The sequence below is a fragment of the Papio anubis genome, chromosome 6 (genome assembly GCF_008728515.1).
Source record: "Papio anubis isolate 15944 chromosome 6, Panubis1.0, whole genome shotgun sequence".
Taxonomy (NCBI): domain Eukaryota; kingdom Metazoa; phylum Chordata; class Mammalia; order Primates; family Cercopithecidae; genus Papio; species Papio anubis.
This window is the reverse complement of record NC_044981.1, coordinates 3104979-3126230: the sequence shown is the minus strand read 5'-3', so window position 1 is coordinate 3126230 and position 21252 is coordinate 3104979. Positions and strand designations below refer to the sequence as shown.

Genomic DNA, 21252 nt, shown 5'->3' with positions numbered 1-21252 from the left:
TGATGTGACTTTGAAATAAAAATTTTCTACTTCTCACAGTCTGTTCCTGCTGCTTCAACAAAATACCTTAACCTGGATGATTTATAAACAACAGAACTTTATTGCCCACAGTTCTGGAGGCTGAGATGTCCAGGATGAAGGCACCAGCAGATTCTGTGTCTGGCAAGCGTGCGTTGCTCATAGAGGAGCCTTCTATATGTCCTCACATGAGGGAAGGGGCAAGGTACCTCTCTTCAGCCTCCCGTTCTCATGACTTAATCACTCCTAAAGGCCCTATCTCTTAATACTATCACATTGGGGTTTAGTTTCCAATATATGAATTTGGGCCGGGGTGAGGGAAGCACCATTAATACTTTTTCTAGCTGTTAGATTCATTGTAAAACTCTCCTGAGGCCGGGCATGGTGGCTCACGCCTGTAATCCCAGCATTTTGGGAGGCAGAGGCAGGTGGATCACGAGGTCAGGAGTTTGAGACCAGCCTGACCAACATGGTGAAACCTCGTCTGTACTAAAAATACAAAAATTAGCCAAGCATGGTGGTGCGCGCCTGTAATCCCAGCTACTAGGGAGGCTGAGGCAGGAGAATCACTTGAACCTGGGAGGCGGAGGTTTTAGTGAGCTGAGATCACACCACTGCGCTCCAGCCTGGCGTGCAGCAAGACTTCATCTCAAAAAAAAAAAAGAACTATCCTGAGTTTGAGTTTGCAAAGCAGGTGTTCGGTAGTTACAATAACTTCTTTTTTTTTTTTTTTCTTTGTCTCACTCTGTCGCCCAGGCTGGAGTGCAGTGGCCAGATCTCAGCTCACTGCAAGCTCCGCCTCCCAGGTTCACGCCATTCTCCTGCCTCAGCCTCCTGAGTAGCTGGGACTACAGGCGCCTGCCACCTCGCCCGGCTAGTTTTTTTGTATTTTTTAGTAGAGACGGGGTTTCACCGTGTTAGCCAGGATGGTCTCGATCTCCTGACCTCATGATCCGCCCATCTTGGCCTCCCAAAGTGCTGGGATTACAGGCTTGAGCCACCGCGCCCGGCCACAATAACTTCTTACCAGCATCCGTGGTGACTTTCCTGACACAATTTTAACTAAAATAAAGTGAAGTGATAACTAGAACACTGAGGGCTACAAGAAGCTAGGACTGTCATCTTGAGCTTTGATTTCTACTTTTTGTCTCTCCCAAACAGTCAAGGGTCAACTGCCTGTTTTGCAATAAAGTATTATTAGCCCATAGCCACACCCACTCCCATACATCCACTCTCAGGCCACAAGGCCAAGATGAGGAGAGACCATTTCACCCTTAAAGTCTAAAATATTGATGACTTGGACTTTTGCAGAGATAGTATGCCATCTCCTGCTCTGTGCAGTCACCGTGTTCTCTTTGAGCAGCTTGTAAATATTGTCATAAATGTAAATTTATAAAATTAATTGATAATAAAACGCTGGTTTTTTTGTATTGGGGTGCCTCACAAGATTCCGTCTTTTAAAAAAAACATAGATTCTGTTACTTTGGTAAAACTTGAAAACCACTGTGATGTGGCATCGTCTGAGGGCAAAGTGACATGCAGTTAGCAGTAACATGTGAATAGCTCTGAAGGAAAACTCTGGGAGACTGAGCCTTCATGTTCCACAACTGAAAATAACTGCAGGTTGGTCATATTTGGAAGTAATTTTTTCAACGTAGAATCATTCTATTACTATTTATTGTGACAAAATACAAGCAAAGCAGCAGCTTTCCGTGAGTTGTCTCTCCGTGCATTACTTTGAAGGGTGTACACTGATTTCTTGACACAACTGGTACGAATGTTGTTGACATCTGCTACTCTGTTACATTGTTTAAATTATTTTTTATTTTTGTAATTGACACGTAGTAATTGTACATATTTATGGGGTACACAGTGATGGTGCAATGCGTAGAATGTAAAATGATCAGATCGGGGTAATTATCGTGCCCATCATCGCAAATACCACTTTTTCGTGTTGGGAACATTGAACATCCTCCTTCTAGCTATGTGAAACTGTATATTATTAGTAGCTATGGTCATCCTAGGTGGCATAGAACATTAGAACTTGCTCCTCCTACCTAGCTATAATTTTGTAACCTTCAACCAACCTCCCCCTATCCCATTTCCCCTGACCTTTCCCAGCCTCTAGTATCCTCTGTTCTACTTTTTACTTCTATGAGATCACCTTTTTTTCAGCTTCCGTATGTGGGTGAGAACATGTGCTTTTTAACTTTTGTTAAGCATTTTAAGGTCTCGATTTTTACACTTTGGGAAAGAAAATTGGGAATGTTTCAGTGCCCTGGGTTTCATCTCCCCCGATGAGGCTGATGCCTAACTGGAGACTGACCGCCACCTGCCTGGGAAGCTCCCGGGCCACACCTAAGCCACACTTCCCGGTGCCGTGCAGAATCAGAAGACATCCACCGATCCCCTTTGTGTCTTTAAAGGATATTCCCCGAGTCCCTCCGGTGGCTGATGGCCACCCAGCAGTTTGAGTCTGCAAAGAGGCTGATCCTCCACTTCACACAGAAGAACCGTATGAACCCTGAGGGTGACATCAAGGGTGTGATGCCAGGTGAGTACACCATGGGCTGGCCAGGGCAGGAGGTCATGCAGGGCTCACAGAGGCTCCACGGGGCAGGTCCCTGACACCTGGGCTGGTTTTATTGCACAAGCAGCTGTTTTAACCAGCTGTGCAATTCTCCTCTGACCTTTTGGCCTGCACAAGGGCAATGTAGCAGCCTTGACATTCTCTCCACTTTCTAGGTATTGGTTTCTTTCATGATCAAGTACAGCACACTCTGGATCTCCTCCTCTCCTGCCTAAATCCAGAAGCGAGCCATGAGCCCAGTATACACTGTTCAAGGGAATATCTGACTGTCTGGCCCATAGCCTGCCAGGTCTAAACACTGCCAGAGCTCTGGCTCAGGGTGTAGATGGGCCCATGACCTCACCTTTCCTAAGCATGACCTTCAAAGAGCCACTGTCTTTACCTGGCCATGACCTATTTGTTGGGCAGCTGAAGACAGGAAAGGTGAAGTGTTTTTGGATAGTCGTTCAGATCCATAGAACTCCTGTGTGTCAGGAGCGTTACCACAGCTAGGTGGGGGTTCTCAACCTGAGGATCCACGTTTCACCAGGAGGTTGTTAAAATCCAGATTCCTGGGCCTCTCCCTGGAACCCAGAGATTCTGACCTATTTGATTTGGGATAAGCCCTGAGAATTTGCATTTCTAATAAGCACTAGAAGAGATTCTGATGCAAGTGGTATATGGATCTCCGTTTGAAGGTCACTGGTGGGCTCCACGCTCTGACTCACTGCCCTCACTGAAGACCTGGGATAGACAGTTGTTATAAAATTCCCTGGGAAAATAACCTCCAGGCCATTGTCCAAGAGAGAATGTGCTCATTTTCCCCCATGACCAGAAATGCTTGTGATGACGATTCATTCATTGAATCAACAGGTGTTTACTAAATACCTGCTGTGTTTCAGGCACCATTCTAGAGCAGAGAAGACACAGGCAAAGCCTTGCTGTCACGCAGCTTGCAGGCAGGTGGGGCACGCAGACAGGGAGCTACGCGTGCCTATGTCAGGAGGGATGAAACAGCAGGGCCGCGGGATAGAGGGTGGCAGGGAGGGACTGCAGTCAGAGTGGCTGCGGAAGCTTTGCTCTCAGGGCGCAGGTACAGGAACCTGAGTGAGGTGGGAGAATGTGCCCTGCAGGTATCCATTTATGACGGGAAGGGATGCACAGGAACCCCAAATCAGAGAAGCCCTTGGTGCCTGGACAGGCCTCTCGTTAGACTCCCAATCCAGAAGATCGGGGACGCTAGGTCACTAGAAGCTCCTTGGTGCTGCCGTAGCTCAGCCAGGATGTCATCCTCTGCCTCGACTTGTGCAGTGACCTGAGAGTCAGGACAGCCAGACTGGACCACATGCTGGGCGGGGCGGGGCCTACCCAGGGACGCCCGAAGCTTTTGCTTCGCTGGACCAAAGAAGGATGTTTGCCAGGTCTGGTTGACATGAAGGGTGCTGAGTGTTGGTGCATCTGTGGTCCCTTTTTAATCCAGGGACAGTGACGAGAAACAAGATGACACTCACATGCCACTTCCATGTCAGGTACTTTTCTAAGTGATTTGCAAATATTAACTCATATTTAATATTTAGTCCCAAGCGCTTCACGTGTGTTATTTCTCCATGACAGCCTATGAGAAAGGCACTATAATTAGCCCCATTTGCCGATGAGGAAACGAGAGCACAGAGAGGCTAAGTAGCTTCCAGAGGTCACACAGCTGCTAAGAAGCTGAGCGAGGATTTGACCTGCAAAGTCCAGCAGGGGTTGCTTTGCCATGCTGCTGTAACATGAGGGAGAGCTCCGGGTAGATACGAACTTCCCTGCGCTGAGCAGTGAGTGCTCAGCCGAGGTTTCTCCAGCGGGGCCGTGCTTGCTGGTTTTGGACGGTCCAGATGGCTTTCCCAGATTTCCCCAGACCTCACTCGTTAGCAGGTTAATGCTCTTAGGCTTACAGTACAATTTGTTTGTGGCATTTCCCTAATTAAGCCATCACACTCCGCTTCTTTCACGTTAAAATATTGTCTGGGAATAGCTTGTTTTCTCAATCCTAATTACACTGATTCATTTCCCTCCTATATTTGGAAAGTGGTATTAGATCCTTTTTAAAAATTTATTTCTTTGCTCATGAGTTTTGCTGGTCCTTATTTCCGTTCCAGAGTCCCAGGCAGGAGGCTGGGTGAGAGGTAGTTGGTGACATGTGACTTAAGAAAGAGGACAGAGGCTTCACCTCCATGGGGAGCGGTCCTCCGGCTTTCGCTCTGCCCTGCCGCCCTTCACGGCGGCCTCTGCTCTCTGCCGCCCCCGGCCGTCAGATGTGTTGATGGCAGCACGATGGCGGGGCTGCTGAGTGCTGGGGGAAGGCAGCGTGCCTTTCAGCTGCTACGTCTCCCACTTCCAGCTTCCTCCGCCCAGACTCAGTTTTCTGCATGGAATCTTCCTCCCATCACCCCGTCTAATCCCACAGCCAACACCCGCTCCAAGCCTCGTGTCTGTCACCCTCTCGTGCCCTGGCCGACTGGCTGGGCTCCCAGCTTTGTTCCATCCTCCCTGCCACCAGGTCACACAGGATCTGATCACATCACCACCGGCTTCAAGCCTCTCCAGTGCCTCCCAGTGTGTTTCGTGTAGACCTCAGGTCCTCCAGGTCACTGTAGAGGCCCTCTCTGGTCTCTGCCTCCCGCCGCCTCACACCCTGGCCTTCATTTGGCTCCCAGGACACACCACCATCTTCCTCTCCACAGGGCCCTCCCCGTGCACACTCCCTGCCCTCTCAGCTCCCACTCTTGCCTTGGCCAGCTCCTTAGAGACCAAGTCCGCCCTCCGGTTATTCACTGTTATAGCTTCAGCACTTCTCCCCGCTTCCTCTCATCCCAGCTATGATGAGTAATTGCAGGGTTCCTTATTAATGCCTGTCACCCCTGCAGAGCGGCAAGGCCAGGCAAGGCATGGCCTCTGTCTGTAGAGCCAGACACTTCTGCACCCCCAGCAGCAGCCCAGCCGAAGGCCTGACGCGTAGCAGGCGTGCCATGAATATTTATGGGCTGAACGAACCCAGGACTCCTGTAGTAAGGAAGGGTTAGGACTGTGGTTGCAGCGCCTCTGGGTAGGTGAGCGTCTCGGGCCTGGCTGGAGGTATATGTAGGGGTCCAGCGGGGCTGCTTGCTGCCCCGTCAGTACATCCTAATCTTGGATTTATGCCAGGGGGAAACCTGATGTTCCCAAATGTCTTATTTCCTTTTCTGTTTTAAAGCTGTCCTTGGTTTATCTTCTAGCAAGTCTGATGTTCTCAGTGGCCTGTGTAGCTGAGTTACTTTAGATGTGTGGGTGTGTTCCTGAGCATCAATCTCTCAATGTCAGTCCTGCAACCTTCATATCACATAACGCGCCCAAGTGCTGACAGCACTCCCGTGTCGTAATTCCTGAGGTTTCCAGCATTTCTAGCAGGAGTAAAGGGCCCGCTGGTTCCCAGTATGGCTGTGTGGTCAGCAACCTAATGCAAAAATGAGACCCAGGATGAGTGCCACACACAAGACTGTGCCTTCAGTTCTGCAGGCTGAGCATCGCTTATCCAGAATGCTTGGGACCAGAAGTGTTTCGGGGATTGGATGTTTTGGGATTTGGGGATATTTGTATTATACTTACTGGTTGAGCTTTCCAAATCCAAAAATCCCAAATCTAAATGCTCCAATGAGCATTTCCTTTGAGAATCATGTGGGTGCTCAAAAGATCCTCAATTTTAGAGCATTTCAGGCTTCAGATTTTGGGATGTAGAATGCTCAGCTGGTAGTAAGATAAGCAAAAAGTCACTGGACAGCAACTGCCAGGCATGGGAGGAAGCGCTTCATGTGCATGTCATCTGCATCTGAGCTTCACAAGGGAGAGGAGCCATTCTCCTGCTTTACAGCTCAGAAAGAGGCTGAGCACTGGGGAACAGTAACTCCATGATCCCTCTCAGGGTCAGGCTAGCCCCAGAGGAAGGACAGCAAATGTGCTCCTGTGTTCTCTCCTTGTGGGGAGCCACGTGCAGGGTGCAGGCATCCTCCGTCCTCAGCATCAGTCCTCTCCGGCAGCCTCACACCTTACCCCGGAGAAGCCAACCTGCCCAGCATTGCCAGGATGCACGGCTGAGTCTGTGTGATCCGAGCGTCCCCATCTTAGCCCCGTGTAGGGCTCCCCGCTACCCTTAGCAATGACAGAGCTCGGGTTTTGTCCTGACCTGCCTCACTCTGCCTTAACAATCTGTTCAGATCCTGAGATGACAAGAGGGTGGATGTGTCAGGCCACCTCCACGTTCCACACTAGGTACCTTACCCAAGTCACACCACCCGTAAGTGATGAAAGCAAGATCTGACCCCAGGCAGGCTGCATGGGGCCCTCGCTCCGCAGACGACCGCCACGGCTCACTCAGAGGGCTCGGGTTAGGTGGAGCCCAGGTCTGGGCAGACGAGGACAGAGATGACAGAGGTCGGCAGTGCCAGGTCAGTTGCTGAAGGCTTGGCTAGACGTTGAAGACTGTGCTGTCTGAGGTGACTTCGTGATAAGATTCCTATGGATGCTTATCTTCCACTTGCTTTAAAGCACATTTATTCAAGCGGCCGAGTGGCGCCATCTCAATCCATCCCGGAGGGGAGAAGGGCTGCGTGGAAGGGGCAGCGGCTGCTTTTTCTACTTCCCAACACGGGTGTGGGGCTCAGAGCTGCCTCCTTGGAGCATTTAGTGTGCTTTTTTAATGACTCTTGTGGCAGAGATGGCAGCATCCCTTCTTCCCCTTCCTTTTCTCCTCCTCCTGCTCCTTGTCCTCCTCCTTTTTCTTTTCTTGCTTGCTGTCTCTATAACTCATGTTTTTCCAATTTCACCCCTAACGCACTAGCATCGTCCACTAGGATGACAACCAAGCTGGTTTATCTCACACCCCCACGCAAGCCAATTCCAGTTCTCCTCTGCGTGTGTTTTCCCTGCTCCTCCAAGCCTCGTCTTGGGCAAGGGGCCACTGCCTCCTCTGCTGTCCTCGGAGGCCTGATTTACCTCTCACACCAGATGGCCAAATGTGGAGAGGCCGTGCCCTCCTCCCAGCGAGTCAGCAGGGTCGTCAGGGCCTCCTTTCCCTTCCTCTGTTGGTGAAGAGAAGGTGGGAGATGTTGGGTTCATTGAGCCCGGGGCAGGAGGACACGTGCTCCTCGAGTGCTCCCGGAGGCCTCACCGAGTTCTCCCAGCCAGCCAGGCAGCGCTTCGTCCTACTTCACAGATGAGCAGCTGGGCTCAGAGCAAGGACAGCGCAGCTTTTCCAAGGAGGCAGCCACAAGTGCAGAAGCTGGGTTCCTGCCCGGGCTCATCGGGCTCCTCACAGCACCCAGATCTCAGCCCCGACCACACGAGGATCCGTGAAAATGCGGAGGCACTAGGGCCGCAGGGTGGAGTTGGACAACAAAATTCAGTAGGCTCGACGTGGGTTTTGGTTGGAAAATTTTCTGATGGCTCTAAGTTGAGCAGGCCGATGTGTCCTCCTCCTCCTCCGTCTCGAGGAGTGCACGGGAGCCGGGTGCTCACAGCAGCAAATCCTGGATGCCAGTGCCCCACAACCTGGCCGGGCTCCCTGTTGCCCATTTATTTCCATGTGTGAGGAGTTCAGAGAAGTCCCTAGATGTCCATCTGATATCTGGACAGACAAAAAGGCCTCTTGGATTCAGCTACCGGTGTTAGAGTACCGGTGTTAGAGCCATCTGAAGTGTCCTATAACACAGAGCTTGTGGATTTGGGGCCCAGAAGAACAGACAATGCTGCAGAAGCTTCATGTTGTTGTTGACAGGCTGGTGATGTGAGTAACTGGTAGTATGATAAGCAAAAAGTCACTGGACAGTGACTCTGCCAGGCATGGGAGGAAGCACTTCATGTGCTTCCTGACAACATATCAATAGCCCTGGAAAGGTTAATCTAATTCCACTTAGAAGAATTCAGTTACCTCTGCAGACTACAGTCAATTTTTTAGACTGGGTTCTAGGTTTAATTTTATTTAAAAAGCTCAGGTCATAATGCAGTTGTTATTGCTTCTTTAACATCATACTTCATAAACAATAACGTATCAGGAGTTCAGTTTGGGGTATGTATTTTTTAAACTTTAAACTTATATGGACTTGCTAATGGACATTTAAATTTTCTTCTCAGAAGTCTTCCATGGTGATAAAACGTAGCTATTAGAGTTGGTTTCTGATGAGGTCTATAATAGCAAAGATACTCAGATCATCAGATCCAAGGTTTTCTGTTAACCATGATATTTTTAAGCTCTTTACAAAATTAGTTTTTTTAATCATAGAGAAACTGTGCCTGTAGTCAAAGTAGCCCATTTTTGCTAAGGAAAAATAGTGGTCAGGAGACCTTGGAAGCTGAGAGGGTCCATGGACCAGCAGCTGAAATGCCAGCCCTGTGGGCTTGCATACAGACCTCAATCTTTGCACCTAAGTATGGGAAGGAAGAAAGTTCTGGAAACTCAGCAGACATGATATCCCTCAGACAAGGGAAAGGTTTCTCCTTCTCCCTTCTGTGGCCTGGCTGGTGACACTGAGTTCAAAAACAATGTTTGAATAAAAAGTTCCTAAATCCCTAGGATTTAGCAACACATTTTTTCTTTAAACTATAACGAAGGAGCTTTGTGACCCTCCTGCTGCTGGATGGCAGGAAGGAGGTGGAAGAGGAAGGTGGAACTTGAGCCATCTCGGGTTCAGAGTGGCCCTCGGAAGCACAGGGCCAGGGTCCTGGAGACACAGCCCCCGAGGGAGCAGGAGGGTTCCTCCAGGGGCAACTCCCAGCACTGAAGCCTTCCTCAGTAGACAGAGGCCTCCCCATCTCCACCACTTTTTTTATTTTATAAATATATTATTCGGGGATAATTTTAGATGTACAGGAAAGCTGCTGAGATAGTACAGAATCTCCGTATACCCCTCACTCGGCTTCCCCGATTGCGAACGTCTGATATTGTCATGATACTATTGTCAAAACTAAGAAAGTGACATTGGGACACTGCTGTTCACCAAACCCCAGCCTTTATCTGGTGCCTCCCGTCATCGTGCTTTCCGTGAAGCCTCCTCCCGCCCCGGGATGCCGCCCAGGACTGCGTCTCGTTCTCCCCTCTCCCTAGTCTCCTGGTCTGACAGCTGCTCAGTCTTTCTTGTTTCTCGTGACCTCGACAGTCTTGAAGAGTCCTGGTTCTCCTCCGCTTCGGGAAGTCTCCTTTTTCTGTTTTAGCTCCCCAGTAGGGGATGTTTCCATGAAGACATGCCAGGCTAGGAAGGCAGAGAGGCAACAGAAGGCTGCGAGTGGCATTCCTGCTCCCAGACGCGCAGGCAAACAGCTCCTGGAGCCTCTGCCGCATTCTGAATCTTCCCTGTAACTTGCCAAATCGACACCAGCACCTCTGCAGACCCCTGTAACACTGCGCTGGTGGACTCCCTTCAGAGGGGCTCTCAGAGCTGCTGGGGCCGCACAAGAAACCCAGTCTCATGACTTTATAGTTGCTCACATCCCTTGAAGCCAAAACATTGTCCAGCTCCCAAGGACTTCCATTAACTAAAACATGCACATGTATACATATGCGTATGAATGTGTGCATGTATGTGTGTATACATGCAGATGTATTCACTTATGTGTTTGTCTTTCAAAGATTCGTATGTCCTAAGGGCAGTTTCAGCAGCAGTAGCTACAGCCATGGTAAGTTCCACCCCACGAGGCTAAGGAGCATATCTGCACGTGGCCTTCCCAGTCTCCGAGCCGGGGGTGACACAGGCAGATGCAGAGTGTACGGAAAAGAACTGCTTGTTTAGATTTGCCCAGGGCCTAATGAGTGCCTCAGTAACCTAGAATATCATCGCTGAGCTCTGTCCTCAGACAAAAGTGAACTGAGTCGACACTGTTTGTTTATTTGTGTGTACTCGGCCCGCTTTCACAAAAAGGGTTTGTGATGGAAACTTCTGCTGACGGTGCACCTTGTGCCCTCTCAGGCACCCGAGGGAAACCGGAACTGCAGAGCTGGAGTCTTCTGAGTGCCTTTCTATCCCGGAAACCTAGACCCTCTCCACTGGCAAAGAAAAAAAAAAAAGGCTTTCTCTCCCTTCCGTGGTGCCCAGACTGGGGAACCAGGACTGTGCCTGCAGCTGCTGTGCCATCCTCCATGGCGGCCTGCCCAGGGCTCACAGGGTCTGTTTCTTTGCAGAGCTGGAGAAGGAGCTTTCCCGGAGGCCCAAGAAGGTCTGCATCGTGAAGGTGGTGGGGACCCGGAACCTGTGGAAGAACATTGTGGTCCTGTGCGTGAACTCGTGAGTCACAGAGACAAGTGCCAGCCGGGTGGGAGGGGGCCAGGGAAGAAGGTGGGCAGCGGTGAAGCCCAGGGCCCTACTCCCCACCCCGCTGAACTTGGAATCCTAAGGGTGTGTGTGAAAAGTGACACGGGCTAGAAGATACTGGCCTCCCCCTCCCGGAAGCCTCAAGCAGCCGGTGCCCCCAGCCCAGGCGTGTAAATCCTGTGAGCAGAGCCTCCCCACCATGTGCCCATGAGGTCCCGGGAACCAAGATGCACATGAACGCACCTCCTGAGGGGCACAGTGGGGGCTGCTACAAGGCTGGGACTTCTGGGCCCTGTCTCGGGACAGGGGATTTGAGACCCATGAGGCCTTGGCTGCAAAGTGGCCGTGGCCCCTGTCTGTAGCCGGCCCCACCCTTCCTGAAGCTGCAGCCAGTCTGGCCAGAGGCACCAGGATGGCCGCGGGAGGAGGCAGGTGGGCCTGAGCCAGGCCAGTGAGCCCAGACCTCCTCCCAGGGCCCTCACCGGCCCTGGTCACCCCGCCTGCTGGGTCCTGCAGGGGCTGGGGACATCGTTCACGCAGGTTCTTCGCAGCCCAGTCCCTGGGCTTGGTGTGTACCTAGAAGGTCACTCCTGTCTTGACTGACAGCTCAGTGGCCCTGACTGCGCAAGGCAGTCCCTTGTTCAGGGTCAGAGGTCACCAAGGTGGCGGAGGGGAGGGATTCGACTCATTTGGGTTAGGGGTCATCTGGGGTGTGGCACTCCTTGTGAAGGGTCTCGAGCTGCCACAGGTAAAGACGGAGGCCCAGGGTGAGGGCTCGGGGCCAGGGTGACCGCTCAGGGTGACCGCTCTTGTGCCCACACCTGTCTACTAAAGCCACGGCAGAGGAGCATGAGCGTGGACGCCCCCCAGGAGAAGCATTCCATATTTCTCTCACGTCTCCTCGTTTGCATTTGCTCTGGAATCTGCTCGTGGTTCGGTCATGGCGGGCTTTTCTATGACACATTGAGTTGCTTCTTCATCTCCTGGTCACCTGACACCATGAGCTCCTGGGAAATGGCACAGCCCCTGGCGTGGGGGCAGCCCACCCACCGCCGCTCGGCATGTCTCCACAGGCTGACAGGGTACGGGATCCACCACTGCTTTGCCAGGAGCATGATGGGCCACGAGGTGAAGGTGCCGCTCCTGGAGAACTTCTACGCTGACTACTATACCACGGCCAGCATCGCGCTGGTGTCCTGCCTGGCCATGTGCGTGGTGGTCCGGTTCCTCGGGCGCAGGGGGGGCCTGCTGCTCTTCATGATCCTCACCGCCCTGGCCTCGCTCCTGCAGCTCGGCCTCCTCAACCGTGAGTGGGCCAGGGAGGCGGGCTGCGTGCAGGGAGGGGGGCTGGCAGACCCCCAAAGGCATTTGAAAGGGCTGAGTAAGACTCCAGCAGCCACTCTGAAATCTACGGCTGGAAGGAGCTGCTTTGGGGAGGACAGAGCTTCCGTGAGAGCATCTGTGGAGCCCGCCTCGGAGGGCCCTGGGCCTTCCCTCCTCCCGCTGCCCCAGCCTGGGCTGCACCATGATTCCGTCCGAGTCCTGGTGGCCGGGTCTTCACTAATGGGGCAGACTGCTTCTGTGTATGACAAAGAAGAACAAAGGATTGTTTCTTTCTAGTGACATGAAGGGGGAAATAAATCTGTTTTGTCACCCTCGCATTAGGGCCCTGCTTTTCAGCAGATGTTCCCGAGTTCATCAGCTTCTCTTTGGACCAAAGAATTTCTCAGTAAAGGTTAAACATAATCTGGCCAGATGCGGTGCCTCACCTCTATAATCCCAGCACTTTTGGGAGACCGAGGCAGGCGGATCACAAGGTCAGGAGTTCAAACCAGCTTGGCCAATATGGTGAAACCCCATCTCTACTAAAAATACAAAAAATAATTAACTGGGCTTGGTGGCACATGCCTGTAGTCCCAGCTACTCGGGAGGCTGAGGCAGAAGAATCACTTGAACCCGGGAAGCAGAGATTGCAGTAAGCTGAGATTGTACCACTGCACTCCAGCCTGGGTGACAGAGCAAGACTCTGTCTCAAAAAAATAATAATAATAATCTAAGGCAAAACTAGAGAGTCCGTCTGGCCCCTCCAGCAAGCTCTGTATAGCTCCTCACTAACAGATACCCCGTGTGTGGACAAACCACCACAGCACCTCTGTGGCCGGCCCAGGGCACGACATGAACAGGCAGGGCCGCCGAACCTCCTCTCCCGCCCTGGCACGGTCCTCCTGGGACAGGCTCGGGACACTGTGGGAACATCGACCCCACAGAGCTCCCCTGCCTTTACAAGGAAAATGAACCCAGGCTCTCAGAACTAGATGCCAGGGCTGTCCACCACCCCCAGATCAGAGCGGCCTTGTCGTGCAGCCTGGGTTAGAGAGGGCTCACTTCCAACTCAGGAGCGGCTCTCTAGCTTGGACAGTTCCTGTGCAATCTGTACCTTGCGGGGAGACTGCTGGGAGGCTTAGCTAATGGAATACACACGTGGTGCCTGTCTCCCTCCATCCCCGTTCCCCAGTTGCCCTTCCGGGAGCCTCTGCCCTGCTCACACAGCTGGGGCAGAAGTGGCGGAGTGCCTCGGCCACCAGGTGTTGCCATGCCCCTTTGGCCCTGAGCAGGAATGCACAGGAGCCCCAAGTGAACACCAGGCAGCCGTGAGGAGCAGAGCTGGGGCCAGCAGGGGTGCCCCACAGTGCTTGATGCTGCTTGAGTGCAGGCCGCAGTGGCCCGTGGGTGACTTTATATGCACGGAAGCTCACCCTTCGCACCTGCTAGGGTCTCGCTGTGGAGGTTCCATTTTCTCCCCAGGCTCTGAGGTCAGCGGGACCTTACCCCTGTCTTCCTAACAAAAAGATCTTTGTTTAGTGCAGTATGAACTCCACTGCCCTGGCAGCCAGCGCCCCCCAGAAACGGAAGGGAGTTTGCTTGAACCAAGTCACGTGGGAACACACTGGGCTAATTCCACACCTAACGTGCTCTCTCCTCTCTCCTCACCTGCTTTGCCCTTGTCTGTGTGGGTGCGATCATGTCCGCGGGCCCAGTGATTGGAAAGTACAGCCAGCACCCAGACTCAGGTGAGTCCCAAGCGCGTGGGCTGTGCTTCCTCATCTTGTATTACATCTAAACGGGCGTTTTCTCCAAGACTCACGGACCTGTGGTTTCCATTTCCTCTCTTTCTCCCCCTTGCCCTCCAAGAACTGCAGCTGAAGTTGGCCGTAGGTTGGACACTATACGGATACATTTGTATTCTCCCTCTTGCCTCTAGAAAGAGCGACTGGTGCTTCCCTGTTTCTGTGCTGCTTGGCACGCATGCCCCACCCCTTCCCCTGGCACCAGGCTCAGCACAGGCCCTGGCCCAGCGCCAGCTTGCTTTGTCTTATGGACAGCATCTGGGTGGGGGAGAAAGGCCGGGAGTGCTGGGGCCCGGCTGTCTGTGCTGCCAGGGGAAGCCGCTGTCCCCCTTTGACCCGTGTAAGCTTGCTGCCCTCCAGCTCTGGGGACAGCACAGTGCCGCCCTGCACCTTGAAGCTGCTGCTGCTCCTGCCTGGCCTGCCCCAGCCCTCGCCCGTGTCCCTGGGGAGCGCTTGCCCTCTCTGCAGCCTTGGGGGAGCTGAGCTGAGCCCTAGCTGTATGGCCCTGACAGCATGTCCATGCACGGTGCCAGACACAGCCCTGGTTCGAGGTCGGTCTCCGGTGCCATTCACGAGGGCTTTGATGGGTTGAACACTTTCCTTCTGGGCCCATAAATTCTGTGGCTTGAGTTTTTGTTTCCTTAACCCTGACTCAGCTCCCCTGTCCCAGGTGTTGGGCACATCAGACCTGACTGGAGCAAACGTAGGCCAGGGCAGAGGGATGTTGCTGTGGCACTGGGGACATGCCAGCCTGCCCTCCCACCAGGCATGGCTCCCGGCTGAGGAATGCCAATAGAGGCTGCCATGAGCTCCAGCATGCTTGATGCACAGGGACTCACAGGAGCCCCACAAAACCTACTGCGGGGACTCTGGGCGTCTAGTCCTTGAGGGTCTTGGTTCCCAGAGGGAACTGCACACCCATCCATGCCGCACGCTGGGCACTGGGGAGGAGCCGTGCCGTGCAGCCCCAGGCCTCCCTCCCACCCTGGCCTGGCTTCCTCTCTTCCCTCACCATCCCCTTCTTCTGACCCTCCCCCAGGGATGAGTGACAGCGTCAAGGACAAATTTTCCATCGCGTTTTCCATCGTGGGCATGTTTGCCTCCCATGCAGTGGGGAGCCTCAGCGTGTTCTTCTGTGCGGAGATCACCCCGACGGTGATAAGGTGCGTGATGGGAGACACCCCGGGGAACGGCGGCTTCTCGGGACTCAAAGACAAGTCCCTGGCTCCAGGCTGGTGTGGGATTAACCAGCATCAGCTCTGTCTCTGGCTCTGGGCACATCGGCTTCATGGTTCACAGCCGAGGAGCCTGTTGTACCCAACCCCGAGGCACCCGAGAGTCACGGGAGAACCTGGCCCTGGGGTCCTGTCCAGGCAGCAGCAGGAAGAAGGGGGAACAGGGAGCTACTCTGGGCCCAGGAAATATGTCAGTGACTGGCAAGGGGGGAATTCAGTGGATCACTCATGCCACACTTCCACCAGAACCTGTGCCGCCAACTCTGCTAAGAGACCTCACGGCACAGCTATTGCAGAATGTTTTAAAAAGTAGAAAGAGTCTTCCCCCCCGCCCCCCGCCCCCCGCCCAAGATGCAGTTTCACTCTTGTTGTCCAGCCTGGAGTGCAGTGGCGTGATCTTGTCTCACTGCAACCTCTGCCTCCTGGGTTCAGGCGATTCTCCTGCCTCAGCCTCCCGAGTAGCTGGGATTACAGGTGCCTGCCACCACGCCTGGCTAATTTTTGCATTTTTAGTAGAGACGCAGTTTCATCACGTTGGCCAGGCTGGTCTCGAACTCCTGACCTCAGGTGATCCCCCCACCCCAGCCTCCCAAAGTGCTAGGATTACAGGCGTGAGCGACCGTGCCAGGCTGAAAGAGCCTTATTTTATACTGACCTGAGAAGCTGATGTCATGAATCCAAAGAGAGAAGGCCCAGCAAGTGAGATCACTGACTCATGTAAGAAACGTGGATGGAGAGCCCACTGCGTGCCAGACACTAGGCCCAGAAAACACAACAGCACAGTCCTGCCCTCGTGGAGTCTGTGACCATTTCACACCTCCCTAAAAGGTGTGACTCACTTGTGCTCAGCCACTTTTGTTTTAGTTCAGAAAGTGAGGCTGACCCCTTCCTGGTGCCGTCTCTGTCCCTGGGTCGTGGCTTCTGGGTGCTACACACCATTTACTGTTGCCATGCGTATAGGTTAAGAAAAAGGCATGCCTCCACTACAAGAGCATCACTCAGCTGCAGTCATTTTCCTGCAGTTTGTGACTTACTGAGGAGCTTAGCTTGAGTTATACCACACTGAACTTCTTAAAGGAGTGTCATTAGCATTTCTCATGCATGTGCCTTCATGAAACAGAACTTGAGAGTAAGGCCAATAGTTCAGCCGTGAGTCAAAACCCAGGTGTCCGAATAGTGACACCCTTGGGAAAATCCAGTAGAGGCCACTCCAGTCCAAGGCAGGCTATGTGGACGCTAATGATTTCAGCCCCTCTGGTGCTGGGGAAGGCTTTGGGAGCAAGTAGGCAAGTCCGTGGACTTTCTTACTTTCCACGTTTCCAGTAGCCGTGCTAACAACAGCATCTTCACATCCGCACTTTGATTCATTCTCTTGGATCTGTATCATACAGGCCCAGCCTGACAGCTACTGGGTACCTGGACAGAAATGCCGAGGTATTGTATGATTAAGCACCACAGAACTCATCCTGTCCCTACCTTCTGCATAAGCCACAGGGGAGAGATGAGTCAGGAGCTTATTTAGTGCTTGCAGTTGCAAGATACCTCAGGCAGACCGCAGGCTCACTCCCTGTCTAAAGGGGGGAAAGTGAAATTTCCCTCCTTTATCAAAGAAAACAGCAAAGACGAGTCTTTCAATAGAGCAGAAGCCGCAGTCAGACCTTCCGGGTTTCCAGCTGGTCTCTTGCAGCCTTTGCATGATTATGCATTTGGTGGGGGGAGGGGGGGCCAGCAGGGACCCCTGAACTCTGGCAGTTGGTAGGATCATTATTCTCTGTTAGATTTAGCTTAGCAAGCTAGACGGAAGGAAATGCTGTTTCCTTTTCCTCTTTGATGCAAACCTGGAAAGATTTGGGGACAGAAATTCAACAAACATGTTCTCAGATTCAGCTGGCCAAGATGACAAACTGGAAAAAATATGTGACCCTTGGTGATGTTTTCGTGCCTGCGGAGGATGAAAGGAAATTGAGTCCAAAGGGGGTCCCTGGGCCAGGCTGGGAGAATGTCTAGCGTTCCTGACAAATCCCTCTTCTCGCTGGGAGCCCTTTTCACCCGTGCCATCGGGAGGCCGCAGCTCTTTCTTGCAAATGCACTCGGGAACGATTCCCATGGAGGCACTAGGATGGAAGTGGACTCCCCTGCCATCCCCCGACTTCACAGAGAGAAATCCAAGATAAGCCGGGATGGACGGCCTGAGGCCCATGAGCTCCAGCGTAGCACAGAACTAGCCTTTCCCTGTGACACTCTACTACAGACAAGCCTCCTGGCAGCAAAGGGTAAGGGGCCAGGATGGACTGCCTGGAAGCAAATACGAGGTTATGAAATTTTCTGCAGAAAGTTCAAAAAATGCTTTTATACTTTTTATACTTGTTCCGCAATAAAAAGCAACAAAGGCTTGCAGAAATCTATTGCCCCAAGGATGATAGAGGCCAAGTAAACTAAATATTGTTTCATGAGGTTCTGTCCAGACCTCACATCGACAGAACCAGCTACCCGCTCAGGCCCAGGCCAGGTGGTGGTTCTCATCAGCCAGTGCACAGCTCATTAGATTCATTTGTAAGACGTTGGGAGTTGGGTGACTTTGCAAGTGTATCTGACTGTGTCCGCCTCCCAGCTTGACATGGGCAGAAGTGGCCTGCGGTCTTGGGTGGATCTGGAAGCAGCTGCTGGCTGTGCTGGGGCTGATCTTTTCTATCCACTGTCCATCTGGATGTTCCAGGTGGGCTCCAAGGCTTCCTTTGCCCTCACACGAGGGTCCAGGTGAGAGAGGACGCAGGCGCTGGGGATCATGACACCCACCTGTTTTCTCCTGCTCTGCCCACTCCGGCGGCCCTGGCCCTTTCTAGGTCATAAGCCGGACGGGCCTCCCTGAGACCCTCCCTGACTGACGACTCCCTGACATCTGTCCTCTGCTTTAATGCTGCCTCAAGAATAGGCACCGAGGGCCAGAATGACCTGGGATTAAGGGAGCATCAGAGTCTGTTCAACTTCTTTAAAAAGTTGTATCTTAAAGGCCAGGGGCAGTGGCTCACGCCTGTAATCCCAGCACTTTGGGAGGCCGAGGCGGATGGATCACGAGGTCAGGAGATCGAGACCATCCTGGCTAACACGGTGAAACCCCGTCTCTACAAAAAATACAAAAAATTAGCCGGGCGTGGGGACGGGTGCCTGTAGTCCCAGCTACTCAGGAGGCTGAGGCAGGAGAATGGCGTGAACCCGGGAGGCGGAGCTTGCAGTGAGCTGAGATCCGGCCACTGCACTCCAGCCTGGGCGACAGAGCAAGACTCCATCTCAAAAAAAAAAAAAAAAAAAAAGTACAAATATTTGCTCATCCTCGACTTCACAGATATGTAGTCAAGTCACATTAAGTAATATAAAAGAGGAGGTGGAATGGGAGGCTCACCTCCGGTGTTTCAACGCGAGATGGTAACGTCACATGGCTAACAGCAATTTGATTCTGGAATCCTTAATTCAGTGAAGTTTGCCATTTCTAATAAGAAGTCGGCCTGCATATCAGTCTACTTTATTTAGATCCTATTGCTAGTAAAATAAAGATATCCCGTGGATATTACAATTTTGTGCTCCTAAGGCACAAGGAGGCAGTGCCTGCCCTCCGTTCTCTGTCCATAAATCAAGCAGCTCTGACTTGTCAACACGGGCCTGTGCTGCCCTCTAGTGACAACCTAGAGAAAAGCAGAAAAGGCACAGGCAGAGCCCACATTTCAGGGCAGGAAATGAACCTTAAAACCAAGGACGTAACAATCTCTTTCTCTAATCTGAGATTTCAAGAGAGAGAAAAAAAAAAAGCCAAAAATGGCATACCAACTTCTGCCACAATTTTTCCTAATCGTACTGAATAATGTCAAGGAATCTTTTTTTTTTTTGAGACGGAGTCTTGCTCTGTTGCCAGGCTGGAGTGCAGTGGCGTGATCTTGACTCACTGCAACCTCCATCTCCCTGGTTCAAGCGATTCTCCTGCCTCAGCCTCCCGAGTAGCTGGGATCACAGGCACGCGCCACCACGCCCAGCTAATTTTTGTATTTTTAGTAAAGACGGGGTTTCACCTGTTGGTTACGATGGTCTCGATCTTCTGACCTCATGATCTGCCCATCTCGGCCTCCCAAAGTGCTGGGATTACAGGCGTGAGCCACTATGCCCGGCTATGTCAAGGAATCTTTGATAGAAAACCAGATCATTGCTTCCACAGAAAAAAATAAAAAGATATATTCCATATTCTATATGCATGTGTATATTTGTTGCATATTATGTATACACATATATGTAGACATTTTTCTAATGATCTGCAAATTAAATATATTTCATTTCATTTTATTTGGCACGGTTAACAAGATAGATCCGTATGATGTGGTTCACCAGGCACAATGCCAGGCTTTTGCTCCATGCAGTTTGCCTTTTCACAGTGGCCCTGTGCCCACCCCTCCTGGGGGTCTGTGCTCTGCACTCCTGCATGTGACTCCTGTGTGAGTAAGGGCAGTCCTCTCGCTGCTTGTCAGTGCTGTCCACATGTAATGCCGGGAAGGTCAGGCAGAAACCTGGGCGGTTTCCGAGAAAATGATGTCCCCATTAAGATCCTGTCCATTATCCCTAGCACCTGATATGCCCTGTGGCTTCCTGAAGGAGCCAGGTCTACCAGAAACACTTAATTGGCTATTTTAGGTGTTCAGTCTTCATCTTACAGAAGGATTTGATCTTACTGCTCATTGCAGTGGTCATCTATATTTAACCTGTCCCATTCATCTGGGTGAGCTGACCTTCCTACTCAGGAAGCCAGTGTGATCCGCAAGCATCCAGTATTTATTAAACACAAACAACACGTGCCTGTTGATGTCCTAGAAAATAATTCTTGCCCTTGAGGGGCTCAGAGACTAGTAAGGCGACCGGCACGTGAACACATACTGACAGAAAGATGCAGTGTCTTTGAACGGTGGTCTGGGACCCTCAGCCTGGAAAAAGTGTGAGTATCTGGGAGACATCCCCCAAATTCTTGCTCTTCCTCATCCATATCCCCCATACACTATGAAGCACAGTGGTGTGGCTATTCCTGCAACTCTTTCAGCCTCTCCCTGGAAAGGGCTTTCTAATGTGAAGTGCTGATGACTGTCATAGCCTGCGTGAGAGGTGGCTGTCAATCTCCCTCCGTGGCTAAGGCTGGGGAATCTGTCACTCACAGAGTATCTTGGTTTTCTATTGCTGCATAACCAATGGCTCCGAAACAGGGGCCTGAAGCAGCATGCATCCACTGTCTCATGGTTTCCATGGCTCCAGAGTCTGGGCATGGCCTGGCTGGGTCCTCTGCTCTGGGTCTCTCACAGGCTACCATCAGTGGGTAGGGTCCACCATTAAACCAAGTCAGGTACTGGTAGGCTCTGTTTCCTCACGGGCTGTGGGGCTGGCAGCCTTAGCTCCTCGCTGGCTGTTGGCCACAGGGACCACAGTCACAAGGCAGCTCCCTTGGTCAAAGCTAGCAAGAGTCTGCTAGAATCCGCCTTTTGGAACCTTGTTGTGGAAGGAACATCTCACTATCCTGGCTGTATTTTATTGCTAAAAAGTAAGTTATCTGTACCTTGTACCTTGAGGCCCAGCGCACGCTCAAGGCACAAGGGTGGGAATTACTGGGGCCAGTCTAGAAACCCGACTATGGTGCTGAGTAGATGCCCAGGTGCCAGCCAGGTCTCAGTGGCTGGGCAGGTGCTGGGGACAGCACATGGAGTGGAGCCTGGTCCTGCCCTGGTGACATCTCGTGTCTATTAGAGACACACAGACACGCAACGCACATGTGTCTTTGGGCTACACAAGTGTCCTGAGGATTCAGGGGTAGCACCCAAGAGAGCCTGCTCAGCCTGGACTCAGGAAGGGTGGCTGGGACTGAGGATTCCCGGGGTGTGGACTGGAGCCCCACACATAGCGGCTCTAGAGGGGATGTGTGTGCAGCAAGTGCACAGCGGCAGGAGGAGGAGAGGCAGGAT

General features: G+C 52.2%; 1 protein-coding gene across 4 annotated transcripts in view; it reads left to right on the top strand.

Annotated features, from left to right (window-relative positions):
* Positions 1–21252, top strand: part of SLC22A23 (solute carrier family 22 member 23) — a 203053-nt gene that overhangs the window by 171885 nt on the left and 9916 nt on the right. For 2 of the 4 annotated variants that reach the window (XM_031666869.1, XM_031666870.1), the window contains 6 exons: positions 2445–2572; positions 10776–10878; positions 11979–12211; positions 13944–13976; positions 14098–14121; positions 15073–15196. In XM_031666869.1, coding sequence (XP_031522729.1) covers positions 2445–2572; positions 10776–10878; positions 11979–12211; positions 13944–13976; positions 14098–14121; positions 15073–15196 — 645 coding nt within the window. The remainder of the gene's footprint in view (positions 1–2444; positions 2573–10775; positions 10879–11978; positions 12212–13943; positions 13977–14097; positions 14122–15072; positions 15197–21252) is intronic. The other 2 variants (XM_031666871.1, XM_003896976.5) reach the window with 1 other exon arrangement.